This window comes from Talpa occidentalis, unplaced genomic scaffold (genome assembly GCF_014898055.3).
Source record: "Talpa occidentalis isolate TD23 unplaced genomic scaffold, MPIMG_talOcc4v2.1 talOcc4.3, whole genome shotgun sequence".
Classification (NCBI taxonomy): Eukaryota; Metazoa; Chordata; class Mammalia; order Eulipotyphla; family Talpidae; genus Talpa; species Talpa occidentalis.
Window position 1 is genome coordinate 102,422,937 of NW_023603184.1, and position 15,750 is coordinate 102,438,686.

Genomic DNA, 15,750 nt, shown 5'->3' on the forward strand with positions numbered 1-15,750 from the left:
TCCCGGCGCCGCGGGTTTTCGGCAGGGCTGCGACTGGACGGCTCTGGCGGGCGGGGTGGGGGCCGGCGCTCCTGGCCACGTGACCGACGCCAACATGGCGGCGCCCAGCGGTGTCCACCTGCTCGTCCGCAGAGGTAAGCAACAGGAGGACAGCCGCGCGGGGGTTTGCACCGTCGCCCACTCCTTACGCATCGGGGTTCCAAGGGATATACGCGCCCGCCCTCAGACGTCCCGGCGCGCAAGAGAGTTCTGTCGGTGCCGCGGCCACTGCGCCGGCACTCACGGTGACACAATTGAGACCCCGCAGGAAGACGCACATTTGTTCACTCGTTACTCGCCACGACCACGTCACTGCCTAGCATCTATTCCCAGCCACTCCTTGAGTTTTAGGAGACTTTGTCTTAAGTTTTCTTTCCCCACTGCTGTGTACCAAACTTATTCATTCCGACTGCAAAGCAATAAACCCTCAGAACCTCTGAAATGCGCCTGGACACCCAGTTGCCACAGAGAAGGCAACGAGTATGTGTTGTATCTCTTGGCAGGGTACAAGCCGTCTTTTGGGGAACTTGAAAATGTGATTGTTCGTCACCAGTTTCTTAAAGTTAAGAAAAAGAGAAATTATATGTGGGTTGCTTTTTTTGGTTGAATGGTGAGATTTTAGTAAATGTACACTATACTTTTGCAACTGAATTAGAGTAATCTTTGTTGGATTTGAACTAGTTTCTGAATCTTTGTTGGAAAGAACTAGAAAGCTGTTTCAAAGATGGGGGAAGAGGTGAACTAAATATTTTGAGGGACTCAGATATCAGGCATGTCCTTTGAGGTAGATATTATTTTCATAGTAAATAGTTACCGCATATTATGTGCCTTTTAAGTAGGTGATACTGTGTTAAGCACTTTTACATATGTTAACTACCTTTTAAAAGCCAAGATAGGGGCCTCCCCTGGTGGCGCAGCGGTTGAGCGCTGGCCTGCAAAGCTGCCCGCAGCCTCTGCAGTGCTGGTTCGTTCCCCGGCCACTGGCGAGGGTCCCACAAAAAAAAAAAACAAACAAACAAAAGCCAAGATAGGCATTATTCCCTGTTTGCAGATGAGAAAAATGAGGCAGAGACTGGGTAATATGACAATGGAAACACAGATGGTGGGAGGTTAGAATGGGCGTTTGAACATGATTTTTTTTTTTTTTTTTAAGTTTTCATTTCTCTACTGCATGGCATGGCCTCTCCATAGGAAATAGGTGTACAGTTTGGGTGAGCAAGGACAAGTATGGTTGGGGGGGTGTGTGTGTGTGTGTAGGAGGTTGGTATTTCAGTGTTAGTGGAGTCAAGTAAGGAGACACAGGAAGATTTGAGGTGAGAGGTGCAAAGGGAAGGTGATATTGGCAGCATTTTGGACTGTTTGGAAGAGTGGAGATCAACATGAGAGAGTTGCCTTGTGAAAAGAGCACCAATTTACATTTCTTAAGATTTGGGCCCCAGTCAGGAATACTTACTAATCAAGTTACTTTTCTCTTTCTTCTTTTGTCAAAAAATAATGGTGTTTAGACTTCTTTTTTGTGTGCTGCAGGTAATGGTTGAAAAGGATCTGGGGAGATAGTCAAGTTACAGGAGTCCAAACACACACAGACACACCACATACATACATATGTGGTTTCTTTGAAGGTTTTATAATTTTTGGCACTTATATTTCAGATGGTAGTGCTATAGGGAAGCCAGGTCAGGTTATTGGTTCCTATAACCTATCTCTCATTGTGTGAAACAGCTAAAAAGGGGATCTTCTGATGAGAAAAGGGAGGAAAAATGGGCCATCAAGAAGAGATGTAGTGATCCGGAAAAGGGAAGTCAGCAAATGCCATTTTCTTGGATCACTCTAGTTTTCTGCAGTTTGGGTACAAATCATCTCCATCCCTCAGCTAGACAGGATCCTTGTAACTGGTCTCCACATCAGTTGATCATCCGCACAACCAAAGTTATCTTTCTAAAATTCAGATATGGGGCCTCCCCGGTGGTGCAGTGGTTGAGGGCTGGGCTGCGAAGCTGCCCGCAGCTTCTGTAGCACCAGTTTGATCCCCGGCTGCCAGGCGAGGATCCCACATGGCGTGCAGACCTCTCCTGCTGCCCGCTGCTCCCCTCAGCAGTGTACTTAGTCACTCTGCCTGTTCTGCTCTCCGCTCTGGCTCTGGTGAATTCTCTTACCCTCCCGCGCTTCTGACTGTACCCAGTGCTTGTATAAATAAATAAATAAATAAATAAATAAATAAATAAATAAATAAACTACTTAAAAAAAAATAAAATTCAGATATGATATTTCATGATAAAGAATCTCCATTCTCATTGTTGAGATACAGTCAGACTCCCTTAGCATGGAAGGACAACTTCATCTCAGTCTGGTCTCAGTTTACCTTTTCAGCTTCTAGCAGTTTACTATCCTCTTGTCTCTGCTAAGGTTTATTATTGTGTGCCTCTATAATCATTCTGCCTGCAGTGTCCTTTTTCACCAAGCAATGCATTCATCCTTTAAAACCACACTTTAATGCCTTATCTCCTTTGAAACTTTTTTGCCGCTGCCCAAGCCAAACACTCTGCTTACATGGCAATTATGGCATACCTTTATTACAACCAGTATCATCCTGTAGCAAATCATACAAACTTATCTCAGGGGCCTCCCTGGTGGCCTAGGGGTTACGTCTCAGCACTGTCACCCCTACAGCAAGAGCTTGGTCCCGGCCAGGGAGCTAACCCACTTCTGGCACAGCAGACCTTCCCTGTCTTGCCCGCTGTTCCCCCTAGCAGTATATTTCATAAATCTACCTGTTCTGCTCCCCACTCTGTTTCAGGTAAATCCTCTCACACACACACTCCCCCCACCACCCCCCGCACTCTGGCCTATAGCCCATTCTCCTATGTCAAAAAAAACAACAAAACAAAAAAAACACCAAAAAAACAACTTACCTCAGAAGTGTTTGTTTTTTTTTTTTTTTACATCTCTATCTTCCCTCCTAGAGTGGGAGCTTCTTACAGGCAAGGATCTTACCTTCTTCCTCTTTGTCTCCCTAAAGCCTGGAGCACAGTGTCTGCACATAGTAAGTACTTGAAGGATGAGTAAGGTGATCAGCAGTGAGACTGTGGAATGGAGTGAGGGGATATTCCTAAAGAGATAAGAGGTGGTGGGAAAATCAGATTTTGTTAGATACGTGTAGATGTTTCTTCAACAGAGGCTTTGGCTGGAGCTGAGAGTTTCTCCTGGGGAAACATAGGACATGAAGAAATATAGGACATGAAGATTATTAATACATTTTAGGGCCAGATCGTGGAGAATCTTGAAGGCCAGCTCAGGGTTTATCTTATAGGGAGCAAAAGACTGCTGAAGGTTTTTGATAGTTAAGTGAAATGGTATGTCTGTTTTAATCTGCTGCTGTTGGTATTCTTGAGATACTGGAGAGGGAAAGCCATTCAGTCATTTAGGAGGTGGTTGTAGAAACAAAGTGATAGAACCTGAACTAGAGCAAAAAATGCAGCATGGAAAAGGAGAAATGGTATAAGGAGAAGCAATTAGATTAGAAAGTGACCAAAGGAAGGAGAACAGTCATCAAAGTAAAAAAGTAATTGGCAGAATCTAGTCAGGAAAAAAGGTTCAGGAGAAGGTTTTGGGATAATTCAGTCAAGATTTTGACCACTGATGGGCCTCCCCAGTGGCGCAGTGGTTGAGTGCTGGGTTGCGAAGCTGCCCGCAGCCTCTGCAGCGCCGGTTCGATCTCCAGCCACCGGGTGAGGGTCCCACATGGCGCGTAGACCTCTCCTGCCGCCTGCTGTCCCTCTCAGCAGTGTACTTCGGTCCTTCTGCCTGCTCTGCTCCCCGCTCTGGCTCTGGTGAATTCTCTCACTCTCCCGCGCCTCTGACTGTACCCAGTGCTTGTATAAATAAATAAATCTTTAAAAAAAAAAAAGATTTTGACCACTGGGAGATCATAGTGACGTGGACCAAAACTTTAGCAGGGAAAGGAATGAATGAAAAGTGGCAGTTGATGGTGGCCATAGATAAGTGTGGAAGGTTTTTTCCTCTTCAGAAAAAAATTTTTATTGAAAAATAATTCACACACTGTTCAACTTATCTCTTTAAACTGTAAAATTCAGTGGTGTTTAATGTAGTCATGGAGTTGTGCAATCATCACTTCTGTCACTCTCCAATCCTCCTGTCCCCACTAGCCTTAGTTAATATCTGATCTGCTTTCTAGCTCTATACATTTGCCTATTCTGGACATTTCAAATACACGGAATCATACATGTATTTGTGGTCTTTTGCAACTGGCTTATTTCATGTAGCTTATATGGTAGCCTGAATCATTCCTTCATTCCTTCTTATTGCTGAATAATATTCTGTGGATATGTCACATTTTGTTTTTCCATTTACCATATGTTGATAATTTTAGGTTATTTCCACTTTTTGACTGTAAGAATAATGCTGCTGTGGACATTGGGGTATAAGTTTTGTGTGGACATAAGGGCAAAATTGGAAATTTATTTTTCTAGGACTGAAAATATCTTTACAATGTATTTTCTGATTACAGGAGTATAAGGAAGGCTGTATAACGGTGCTAAAAATGTTGGTTTTCAAATCAGGCTGCTTTACTAGGTGTAGAACCCTACACATGTTAGTTAACCAGTCTAAACTTTCTTCCTTTGTAAAAGGGGGGTGAGATGAGTACATAACCTACCGACCTATTATGAGGATTAAAAGAAATAATGGCAGTACAGCTATATTAGTTACTTCTGTGTAATAAATTACCCCAAACAACAGATGCTCATTATAGCAGTTTCTGAGGGCCAGGAAGCCATGTGGCTTAGCTGGGTGCCTCTGGCTTAGGTTGTAGTTGAGTTCTTGGCGGGCGCTGCAGTCATCCCACAACTTGACTGAAGCTGAAGGACCTGCTTCCATGTTAACTCTCATGGATCTTGGCTGGCCTCAGTTCCTTGTGGAGACTTTAGCTTCTTGCCACCTGTCTCTCCAGAGGACTGCTCACAACAGGGTGGCCTGCTTCTTCCCAAACCAATGAACCAAGACAGAGAAACAGAGTTCTGTGCTATGACAGAAGCCGTATCTTTTATAACCCAATCTCAGAAGTGACTTTCCATCACTTCTGCCACATCCTCTTCTGCCACCAGTACACTGTGACTGACCAGGGAGTGAGTGCCAGGAGGCTAGGTCACTGGGGACCATGTCAAAAGCTGGCTACCACAACAGTTCTTAGCCCAGTGCTGGACACATAATAAGCCCTTAATCTATTCACAGTGGTATTATTAAGGTATTATAGAAATGTAAAAGAAGAAAGTAAAAGTTACCCATGAACTCACCATTTAAGTAGAAAGAGTCGTCTTTTCTAAAATGATTTTTTTCCTAAGGAGGCCTTCTAGTCATATGACTGTGATTTAAAAATATTTCTACCACATCCACAAGGGAAAGCTTATTAATTATTGAAACATTAAATTAGGAAAATTAATTTTTCAGATTCTTTTATCTCTCTATATTACCTTCTTATTTGCCCTTCGTAGTATTGTGACGACTCTGAATTTGGGGCCTCATATACTGTCTCTGTCATCAGTAAGATTATTATTTTCCTATAGGATCAAACAGAAATAGGTTGGAGTGAAAAGAGCACCCTCGAGTACTCTCTGCCAACTGGCTGTTACTGCTGAAAACCAGCTTCTCTAGGAAGTGATGTTCTAGAAGACAGCTCCTTTCTGACAGCTCTTCTTCATTTCTCCCCAACTTTATGCTCTGTGAATAGCTGGTCTTCAGGGCATTGCTAGCACAGCGGCGCTACAGTCAAAAAAGAGAGTAAAACATGGCTGGAGAAGGCTGGGGTGTGGGGAAGTGCTGTGCTCCGGTGATACAGTGAATAAGTGGGAGACAGACAGCTAGATAGCAGTACGAAGGCCCCGTGGGGGCATGTGAAAGATGATCAGTTACCTGCATTAAAAAAAAGGAAAGCCCTTAACATCTCTGTCACCAGTCACTTCAGCAAAGCCTTCTAACTCAGGGGACAAGGAGATTAATTATACTATAGAGAAAACTCATAGCTGCTAAGAACAGTCTTAGAAAGTTGACTTAGGTAGATTAGTATGTTGTGCCTGCTTCTTTTATGAGGGTCAGATTAATTTTCTAATGCCATTTTCTACTTTAATGTTATTGCTTTAATCATTAGACTACCAATTCCTTCAGGCAATAGGAAGCGATTGAAGATTTAATGAGATTCATATTGCTTATGCTTCAATGTTGATGACTTCCTGCATGCATATTAATCATTCCTGACCTTGATCTTAAATTCCTTCCTAGTACACTTTCTCATCAAGCATACCTACTAGATCCCTCAGTGTTCATCAAATACCTGGTTTGTTTCCAAAATTATATTCACTCTAATGTTCAGTGTGTCATATTTTCCAGTGCCCATATCAGATTGGTCTTCCAGCTCTTATGGCTTAAGTCTAGAAAGTCTGAGGAGAAAAAAATTAGCAATGTTTCACAGAGATTTAGCCTAGTTTAAAAGACTTCTGTTCAGTAGACCTTGAATATGCCTTAATTGGTTGTCTAGGTCAATAGGTCCAACTGGCAACTCTCAGCCCCCAGCCTGGCCACAGCTCCTTTCTGAGTAGTTTATGTGTGTGCAGTCCGGCTGTTGAGCAGCAGGACCTGGCCTCTGTGCCCTGCTTTGACAGCCCTATCCTTTAGTTCAGGCCTACCCCCTCCTGCCACCGAGGCCTGGGAAACCCTAGCTGGCCACCTGGTCTCCTCAGGCTCAGCATCCATGCATCTGCACCCACTCCCTTGCTCCAATTATCTCCTCAGCCATCTTAGCATATTTCCTGACCAACAGTCCTTCCCTGAACCAAGATCCAGGACAGGGATTGTTGGAGTGTGTGAGAGAAGTGAGAGGGCCCAAGAGTCTATGGGAAGATTCAAGTGAGAACAAAGGCCTGTGGGAGTGAGAGGGGGAAAGGATCACATCAGAGGAGGAGAAAATAAATACGAAAGAACTTGAGGGCAAGGAGGTATATATACAAAGAGATATGTGAGTGGGAAAAGCTAGGTTAAGAGGTAAGGAGCTTGAGTTTGATGATGCCAGTTGCTGTGATAAGGAACAAAAGAGGTAAATTTGTGTATGAAAGAAAAGAGAAGTGGAGAGCAAAAGCAGCTCTTCTGGGCACAAGGTGACCACCAACATCGGGAAACACTGAAGCCTGATGAGGCATTTTGTTCAGATTTGTGAATAATTACATAAGAAAAAATGTATTGTTTTAAAATAGTTAAACCACAAATAGACACATCCTTAGAAGATTATGGTAATTGAGATAATTTTAGGCTGTCCCAAATGTATAGTAGTTTGATTCAGAAGCACAGCCAGCTTGCTAGCATAGATTGCTTTAAATGCAACTCCTCCCGAACAAGAAGTTGGACAGTATGAACTTCAATGACTGAGTGCTGGCTATTTGTAAAAATTGGCTGATTTCTACACTCAGACGGTTTTTTTAAAAATGTTTATTTATTTATGCATACAAGAACTGGGGTGTAGGTCAGAGATGTGCGGGTCGGGGGTGAGAGGATTCAACAGAGACAGAGTGGGGAGCAGAACAGGTGGATCTACTGAAATACACTGCTGAGGGGTGCAGTGGGTGAGAGGAGAGGTCTGCTGCGCCATATGGGTCTGCTCCCTGGCCGGGGATCCAACTCCTGCTGCAATGGCTGTGGATAGCTGATAGCGCTGTGTCTTTAACCCCTGAGCCACCAGGGAGGCCCCACACAGATGTTTTTTCTTTTCTTTTTTTTAAGCAAGTAATCTGTTGATAGCATTTAACTGAATATATGGAAAGATAACCATTTTGCAAAGTAGACTTTTTTCATGTTTAGTGATTAAAATCTTTGTCTTTTAAAGACAACTTTTAAAAAGACCCAGAAAATTTTGTACCTTATCCTCAATTTATTTTTTAAGGATTTATTTAGTCATTTATACAAAAACTGGGGTACAGATCAGAAGCATGGGAGGGTGAAAGAATTCACCAGAGACAGTGCAGGAAGCAGAACAGGCAGAAGGACTGAAGTACACTGCTGAGGGGAGCAGCGGGGGAGACAGGAGAGGTCTGCCCCCCCCAATGTGGGAATCTCCCTGGCCGGCGGGGAATCGAACCGGTGCTGCAGATGCTGCAGACAGCTTTGCAGCACGGCGCTCAACACCTGCGCCACCGGGGAGGCCCCCTTATCCTCAAATTTTTAAGGCTTAATTTTTTAAGGCAAAATTTGTCTTCATATTTTCTATAGATTCTTTACTATATGTCTTAACAGTTGATTAAAACACAAGAAATTATCATTCTTTATAGCAGACGTTCTTCCACCTGGTATAGGTTATAAGGCCAGTAAGATCAGTGGACTTTACTGAACAGTTTTATAGCAATAGACAAAGTAGTTTCATTACCACAGGCTCAGTTTTCTCTTGTGAGTCTTAGGCAATTATTTTACTGTCCTTATTGCAGCCAATTCTTTACTATTTATTTAATTTAACTTTTAGAAATCTGTATTAAGAAAATAATCAGGGATACTGGAAAAATTTTGTTTCAAGGACATGTATTATCCTGTTGCTTATATTATTAGCAGAGAAATGGGATACCCTAAATAGCCAATAAAATAGAGAAATGACCAAATTATGATACATTTATGAGTGAGTCTGTTATATTAAACTACTTCCTCCAATTCATTTCTACACTGCTGTCAAGCAGCCTTTTAAAAATCATGTTGGATCATTTCACTCCCCCTTGAAACCCTTCCTTGGCTTCCCATTGTAGTAACCACGAACATCCTGATCTTCTAAGCACACTGATCTTATCACCTCCAAATCTTCAATTACCTTACCCCCCCCCCACTTACTGCAACAGGGTGGTCCCCAGGAAAGGGGGAGGTTCCCTGCCCCACCCAAGGGAGGGTGGAGCTGAGCAGCAAGAGGAGAAGCTGCAGAAGAGACTGAGGAAGGAAGCAGGATGGAGCCAGGAGACCTGGAGGAGGCGCATGGAGCCTAGAGACACGTGAAGAAACTGCGCTTGTCTTTTGGTCGTGGACTGGGTGACACAGATGTGGGTGAGACCTGTGGGGAGGTGACAATGGCAGCTTTTATCTTGATGTTGATTTTGCTCTTTTCCTTCCGGGCTTGTCCGGTTGTTTGTGACCCTTTGCTGTGGGTCCCCACTGGAAGATGCTTTAGACTTGTAGCAGGCTTTGGGGCCTTGTTCTGGGCCGATCCCATATGGATGGACTTTTACCCACGAGGGGACGGGTAACTTTGGGTGCTTCATTTAGAAACTAGACTCTTTGCCTTACCTGTATTGTTTCCTAGTTTTATTAAAGTTCCTTCCCATTAAAGTCTCCTATGTTTTGTGTTGATGCGGCGGATGGCAGAACCCATTTAGAATAAGCAGGTTTGCGGGGTTTGGGCTGCCCCTCTCCCTGTCCTATAACATTACTACTACTATTCAGGGGCTCTCTTTTTCCCAGCCCTCTCCTCTTTGGGGTCTTTGTACATGATGTTCCCTGTGCTTGAACGGCTCTTCATCTCCCTAATTCCTGCTTGTTCTTGGGATTTCCTGACTTGCTTGACTTCCCCCCAGCCCCATTAGATTCTGTCAGAGTGATGGTTCTTCTGTATAATGTATATCATGTTTTAAAATAGTATCTCCATTTGTGTGACTGTTCATTTACTTCCCAGATTCCCTGTGGACTCTGTCATTTTGCTCTTCTTTTTTTTTTCTTTTTTTTTCCATTTCTTTTCTTTTTTAAGATTTATTTATTTATTTGTTTGTTCATTCATTCATTCATTCATTCATACAAGCACTGGGTACAGTCAGAAGCGCGGGAGGGTGAGAGAATTCACCAGAGCCAGAGCGGGGAGCAGAGCAGACAGAAGGACTGAAGTGCACTGCTGAGGGGAGCAGTGGGTGGCAGGAGAGGTCTGCGTGCCATGTGGGACCCTCCTCCAGTGGCCAGTGGCCGGGAGCAGCCGGGGATTGAACCAGTGCTGCAGAGGCTGCAGGCAGCTTCGCAACCTAGCGCTCAACCGCTGTGCCACTGGGGAGGCCCATTTTGCTCTTCTTTCTGGAAGAGTTCTTCAAGTTTATATTCTGCCCCTTCAGTTGAGATTTTCATTTCTGTTGTCATAGTTTTAATTTCCAAGATTCTGTCTTATTCCCTGAAAGGTTTCTTTTTAATATCCTGTTTTTGTTTCATGCTTGCAATATTTTTGTTGAGTTTATTATTAATAGTTTTCTGGATATGTTCTTCTCTTAGTGTCTGTTTCCTTTGAGTTTTTTTGTTTGTTTAGCTTTTGGTTTTTGATTTGGTATTTTTACCTTTTATGCAAGAGATTGTCTGAGATATCTAGAAATCCATGGTTGTTTGTGTCTATAAAAGAAGGGGGAATTTTAAAAGCTTAGTGGACATGAAAGCCCAGGAAAGACTTAGGAACTGTCACAAGATTATAGAAGAATAAGAAGACAATTGTTCATTGCATTGTGAAATATTGTATTGGATCCTGGAAAAGAAAAATTATAAATGGAAAAACTGGTAAAATTAAAAAAATATCTACACTTTAGTTAATGGTAATGTCCTAATGTTAATTTCCTGGATTTTATGATAAAACTGTGGTTATGTAAAATGTTAGCAATAGGATAAACTAGATGAAGGGTATATAGGTACTTACTGTGCTTTTGTTTTCCTTTGTACCATTTTCTGTAAGTCTAAAATTACTTCAAAATAAAAAGAAAAGAAAAACAAGACAAACAGAGTGGAAACTGAGCAAGGGGTGGGGCACAGGTAGCTGTGGTTCAGCTCTGAGCTCTGGGGTGATCTGATTATCTTGGGGAATCTTTTGTGCCATTAGGTCTTTTTTCCTAGTCTGTTCAGAGTACCCAGAGCAGGTTCTACGTATCTCCTGTCTGAGAGGTAAAGGTCTGACCACTAACAATCTGGAAGCTAAATGGGAAGGCTGAGTAGTGGGGAATGGATCTCAGCACCCAAGTTTGTAGTTATCACATAATCCCCTATATTCAGCATAGTACACCACCCTTAACAATTCTGTTTTACTCTGAACAGGATTCAGTTTTCTTGGTTCTAGTGTTATTTAGCTCCCATCATCTGCTTTTTTAGCTTCTAATCTTCTCCCTCCCCACCTACAGTCTCTCTGTTTTCTCTGATCTGATTGGTCCGTGCCTTCTTCTATAAGAGAGACACATTCCTTTAGACCTTTGTAGGCTTCACTAGACTGTAAGTTCCCTGAAGGCAAGGACTGAACCTTTTTCATTATTGAAGCCCCATGCAAGGTAAGTGCTTGAGAGATTTCTGACAGGAAATTATCAGATATAAAGTATTAGGGTAAGAGAAAGAGAATTAAAGGAAGAGAAAATTAGGAATATGAACAAAATGTGGTTCATAGGTAAATCAGTCTTCAGAGATTAACAGGATTTGACAGAAAAATAAAAGGATGTTTTACAGAAAAACTTTTCATCATATCAGAAGTGGTAAGAATCTGAACCATTCAACAGTTGTCAGTGAGTAAAGAAAAAGGATTGAAAATTAGAGGTTACTGCCACAAAAGAATTTATAAACTTGAAGTAAAATAGAACAAAATTCAAACCATATAGGTAATGTTTCTGGCCAAGAAACACCAAAATTCATTTCAGAAGTCAATAGGATGGTGAACTGAACATGCATCTATTTTTACTGTTTCTCTTGTAGTTGAAGGGTTGAAGCTATCAGATCAGAGGGAACAAGAGAAAAGGCTGTAGAAGGGAGGGGAAGAAGTCTGGAAGCTCAGAAGCAGACAATGGAAGGTAAATAATTTAGTGGAACCAAAAAATGGAATCCTGTTCAGGGGGTAGAGAGCAGGGAGGATTCCCAGAACTCAACTGGTAGCATCAGATTTCTCTAGATATAAGGGTAAAGTGGAGCTAAGATAAAGAAGGCTTATTCTGTATGAAGCAGATAGACCATGAGAGTCCTGGGGCAAAGGCCAGATTTAACATGATGAGGTATAAGAGGTAGTCAGATCCAGACCATAGGACTATGAAGTATGTTAACGAGGTAGATTTTAAATAAGCTATAAAGTCTTTCCAGATTCATTATCGTTGATTCTCAGCATCAACTCTGCATTTCCAAATGTATCCTAAACACCTTCACAGAAGGTACTGCTGCTATTTCACATTCAGTAAATCCAAAACCAGTTATACCTCTGCAATCTCTTTTATTTGCCCCTTTTTTTTTTTTTTTTTTTACATTGCCTAAATTACCACAGAGTTTTAATCCTTTGCTTCTCATCTGGCCTCTTGTGTTAGCTTTTAACTGAATCATATCCTGAATCTCCTCTCCAATCCATTCTACCCTTATAATTTCCTTAAAGAGTAATTTCTGATATTGGTTACTCAAAAAACTGTAATAATTTGCTGAATTAAATATAAATGCTTTATACTGTTATTACCTCCAAATAAATAACTCAGTGCTTTAGCAAACACCAGACTACTCAATCCTTATGTATTCTGGGCTTTTATAATTCTATACCTTTATTCATTCATTAACCCTCAGCATCATACACTTTTTCCTTCATTTCGGTCAAAATCCTATCTGTATATCAAGAACTATTTCAGCCACCACCTTCTCTGTAGACCCTCTCTTGGTCTTTCCTCATCATTGTGCTTTGTCTCTCTGCTTCTCTTTTCATTCTCTCTTCCATTCTCCTACCAGTATTATTAGAACCCCACCAGTTGGAGTTAAATTGCAGGAAACTGAAGTTACTACAGCTATTTTAAGCAGAAGTGCCTATAATATGTCCATTGGGTGTTTTCTAATTGTAGGGAGGTTAAAGAAACAGCTTGTAGGCTGTGACTGCAAGAACAGTTTCTAGAACAGCTCCTGAACTAGCCCACAAGCAGAGCAGATAGAATTGGCCTACTTTGGGAAACTCAGTTGCCACCACTTCTGACCACTTCTCAATATGAAGCTGACATGAGACACTAGTGTTCCTGAGAAAAACCTACCACTTCTTTTTGTTTGTTTGTTTGTTTGTTTGTTTGTTTTAATTTTTTAAATTTTATATATGTATATTTTTTAAAGGTTTATTTATATAAGAACCGGAATACAGGCCAGATGTGTGGCAGGGTGAGAGGATTCACCGAAGACAGAGCGGGGAACAGAACAGGCAGACTGATTGAAATACACTGCTGAGGGGAGCAGCTGGTGAGACAGGAGAGGTCTGCTCCCCATGTGGGTATCTCCACAGACAGCGGGGGTCGAACCGCCACTGCAGAGGCTGCAAACAGTTTCACAGCACTGCGCTCAACTGCCTGTGCCACCAGGGAAGCCCCTTTATATATTTTTTACATCATGTTTCGTTTTTGTACAATGTATGTATTTTCATCTTGGTTATAGTCCCCATACAATTCCCACCCCCCTTGTTTTGATCCTACTCCTTTCTCCCCCCTTCCCCTGCCCCATAGTGTCTCTGGTTTATATTGCTTGTTGATTTTGATTTTATTATAATTAGTCTTTTTCCTCATCCCTTATTTAGGTTTTCTAAATTCCTGCTATGAGTGAGACCATCCGGTATTTTTCTTTTTCTTTCTGGCTTATTTCACTGACCATGATCACTTTCAGCGCCATCCATGTTGCTGCAAATTGCATGAGTTTATCTTTTTTGATTGCTGAGTAATATTCCATTGTTTTAATGTACCACATCTTCTTGATCCAGTCATCTATTTTTGGGCATTTAGGTTCTTTCCAAAGCTTAGCTATTGTAAATTGTGCTGCTATAAACATAGGGGTGCAGGTGTCCTTTTGAATTAATGTTTCTGTGTCCTTTGGGTAAATATCTAGGAGTGGAATTGCTGGATCATATGGAAGCTCCATCTTTAGCAGATTGAGGAATCTCCACACAGCTCTCCACAGTGGTTGGACCATTTTGCGCTCCCGCTAGCAGTGCAGGAAAGTTCCTTTTTCTCCACATCCCCACCAACATTTGTTGTTGCTAATTTTTTTTTTTAAAGATTTATTTATTTATTTATACAAGCACTGGGTACAGTCAGAAGCACGGGAGGGTGAGAGAATTCACCTGAGCCAGGGCAGGGAGCAGAGCAGGCAGAAGGACCGAAGTACACTGCTGAGGGGAGCAGCGGGCGGCAGGAGAGGTCTGCGCGCCATGTGGGACCCTCCTCTGGTGGCCGGGGAGCAGCCGGGGATCGAACCAGCGCTGCAGAGGCTGCGGGCAGCTTCGCAACCCAGTGCTCAACCACTGCGCCACCGGGGAGGACAATGTTGCTAATTTTTTTAATATGCGCCATTCTCACTGGTGTAAGATGGTATCTCATTGTAGTTTTGATTTGCATTTCCCTGATTACAAGTGATGGTGAATATTTTTTTCATATGCTTGTTGGCCATTTGCATTTCCTCTTTGGAGAAGTTTCTTTTTAGTTCTTCTGCCTACTTTTTGACTGGGTTGTTTACTTTGTTTTTGTTGAGTCTCATCAGCTCTTTGTAGATTTTTGTGATCAGTCCTTTATCATTGTATTGTGTGCAAAAATTTTCTCCCAGTCAGTGGGGTGTCTCTTGCTGTACAGAAGCTCTTTAATTTGATGTAGCCCCAGCTGTTTATCTTTGCCTTTGCTATTGCTGCTTTGGGTGATGTGTCTTTAAAGATGTTACTGAGGTGTATGTCATGTAGTGAAAAACCTACCACTTCCACAGCTATGCTAATGAGCAGAAAAAAAAGAATAGAAGCAGCAGGAACAAGTACTCCAACACACTACTGTCTTCAAATATCTCATGAATGTATCTAATCGGTAGAGTGAAATTCAGATGCAGAACCCAGATGTAGAGGAATGTGGGAGATATAATTTTTAATGATCCAGTCTGTATAATATAGAAGACAACTTAGGAGGAGGTTGGAATGGACGGGGAGTCCATCATTTCTTCTACAATCATTGCAAACCACTAGTTGTTCTGCTTGTCAAGTCTACTAGGGCAGGAGATATATATGAGTAATTCCTATGCACCCCTCATGGTAAGTATAAAACTTTTTTTAAAGGACAAGAACTAAATAACTATCTGCTAAATGAGTGAAATAGTCATCTTGCCAAGAGTGGCATCATTACTTGGCCATAAGGAAAAAACCTTTTAATATTAACCCAAGACAAGACAAGGTAGTAATTGAAGGGAATCTAAAAAACTCTAAGGGAAAATTAGAACTTTAATTGAGATTCTAACTACAAATAACTCCTTTCCCCCATCATTGAAGAGAAAAGAGCCTATGAATGGTCCTGATGTTATTACTAGTTAAGAAGTGTCTCATGGGGGAGGTGCAGTTGCCATTGATATGAGGTTTGGAATGAGAAGATTCAGGCTAGTAGATGGAATTGAATGTTGTCAACGTGTGTCTGCTTATTAACAATGAAGGAAGATAATCTAATGTGACGATTAAGAAAGCAGAGACAAAAAATAAAAGGCTATTAGAAAATATGAGCACCTAGGAAATAAGGGACTTTTATGTCACAGATGGTAAAAGTGATCTCCTTGACTCCATGGCTATTGACAAACTTATGAGAATGTAGGGACTCTCTACCAGGGGTTGTGGTGATGGATCACAGGTGCTGTGGTGGTGGGAGAACTACAGGGACGACACCTGAGAGGAGAAATCAAATACTGTCCAAAAATTAACAATGATATAAGAAA

The 15,750-nt window shown here is 41.9% G+C and overlaps 1 protein-coding gene across 2 annotated transcripts in view; it reads left to right on the top strand.

Moving 5' to 3' along the window:
• Positions 1-28: 28 nt before the first annotated feature.
• The window catches only part of METAP1D (methionyl aminopeptidase type 1D, mitochondrial), a 76,365-nt gene continuing 60,643 nt past the window's right edge, over positions 29-15,750 (top strand). Inside the window, exon 1 of one of the 2 annotated variants that reach the window (XM_054699857.1) lies at positions 29-134. In XM_054699857.1, the coding sequence (XP_054555832.1) occupies positions 95-134 (40 nt within the window). In that variant the 5' untranslated portion in view covers positions 29-94. The remainder of the gene's footprint in view (positions 135-15,750) is intronic. The other variant, XM_054699856.1, reaches the window with a different exon arrangement.